Source organism: Hipposideros armiger, unplaced genomic scaffold (genome assembly GCF_001890085.2).
Source record: "Hipposideros armiger isolate ML-2016 unplaced genomic scaffold, ASM189008v1 scaffold_557, whole genome shotgun sequence".
NCBI classification, from domain to species: domain Eukaryota; kingdom Metazoa; phylum Chordata; class Mammalia; order Chiroptera; family Hipposideridae; genus Hipposideros; species Hipposideros armiger.
In genome coordinates, this window is record NW_017731907.1 from 1,090,217 (window position 1) to 1,091,741 (window position 1,525).

The 1,525-nt window shown below is 58.2% G+C and overlaps 1 protein-coding gene across 2 annotated transcripts in view; it reads left to right on the plus strand.

The window, feature by feature from the left end:
* The first annotated feature begins 1,022 nt into the window (after positions 1 to 1,022).
* The window catches only part of HOOK1 (hook microtubule tethering protein 1), a 62,099-nt gene continuing 61,596 nt past the window's right edge, over positions 1,023 to 1,525 (plus strand). The window contains exon 1 of one of the 2 annotated variants that reach the window (XM_019623681.1): positions 1,023 to 1,349. In XM_019623681.1, the coding sequence (XP_019479226.1) occupies positions 1,287 to 1,349 (63 nt within the window). In that variant the 5' untranslated portion in view covers positions 1,023 to 1,286. The remainder of the gene's footprint in view (positions 1,350 to 1,525) is intronic. The other variant, XM_019623682.1, reaches the window with a different exon arrangement.

Below are 1,525 nucleotides of genomic sequence, written 5' to 3' on the forward strand. Positions count from 1 at the left end.
GGACTTTTAGTTACAGTCATCCATCAGTTTTAAACTTTCAGTGTCTAAATATAAAGATGTAGCAATATAAGTGAGCCAGCTGCATTTTTTACACAGAGCATGAATTGATGAGTTTATGAATGAGTGAAGTGGTGGAAATCAACAAGAGTAATAATATTCTAGCCGGCTCTTCCCTCTCAAAAGTTTGCCGACCCCTGGCCTAAGCTCTATATCAGTACCTTGGAGAGCTTCCAATTTGTGTCACTTTTCCCCCAAGAAAGTTCTTAGGAAAGACTGGATTTCTAATCGCCAAAGGAGGCATTGCACATTGATAGCCTCCATGTTTTTTTGAAAACTAAAATATTTCATTTTTCTGCCTGAAAATGGTCTTCCCTTTTGCCCCACTAAAAATTGCACACGGTTTGTAATCTTGAGAGTGTATATTTAAGCAGCTTCATGGTATTTTTTTTCCCCACAGAAAACATTTCTTTGCCACGTCTGCAAAATATCCTTTTCTAATGAGTGCCTGGAAGACAATCAGCTCTCCCTATCACGACTGGTTTTTATTTAAGGGTAGAATCTATTATGGAAGCAGAGTGTGAGTCTCCACAGGTGTAGCTAGGAGCTACCCGAGGCGACCCTACAGACGCCTGGGACCCTGCGGCCGCTTCTGCCCTTGGGGCTGCGCGACCCTCCGCTTCGCTAACGCCCCGCCGCGCACGCGCGCTCCCCACCCCCGCCTTCCCTACACCTGCCAGGTCATAAAACCCTCTCCACCCGCCCTTGTGCGCTCCTGGAGGCTCAGTCTTGTCTCACGTTGATTGGTCCAGAGGGCGCGTCCAATCAGCAATCCCTCCTGCGTAGCCTATTCCCGCTCTTCCCGCCCCCTCCCCGCCCCTCCCGCCCCTCTCAGGCACCTACCTTCTTTGTGACTGGAGCGCGCCCAGGTCACTCAGTGCGGGGGGGAGAGGCGTGTAGCAGTGGGAAGGAGGGGTTCAGGGAGGGAGGGGAGGGGAGGGAAAGGTGGGGAGGGAGGAGGCGGGGCTCAGGTGCGGAGCTACGCTGCCCGGGCCGGGCGGGGAGGGGACGAACAGCGGAACGGGCGGGGCGGGGGCGCGGGTGGCGCTGAGGAGGGGGTTACGCCGACGACGTCGGCAGCGCGAGGCCTCGCGCGTGAGTGGTGCGGGCGCTGGGCCTGGCTACTGAGCTTTCGTGGTGGGCGAGCAGCAGCACGTCGACGCCGGCTCCTGGAGGAGCGCGGCGGGGAGGTGTCGGGGTTAGCGGAGTATTCGATTGCGGCCCCGGCCATGGAAGAGACGCAGCCGCTTCCGCAGTCCGAGCTGCAGCTGTGCGAGAGCCTCATCATCTGGGTGAGTCCGAAGGGGGCGAGGGGGGCCGAGAGGACGCGGCGAGTTAGCCGGGGCGTCCGGTTGTCCCCAGGTGAGCCTGCGGAGTACCCGGGGCCACTTGCGCCGCGGACTCGGCGCGTTGCCCTCCGCGCCTCCTGGAGTCCTTGACCGGCAGAATGCCACCTGCGGGTCGCGGG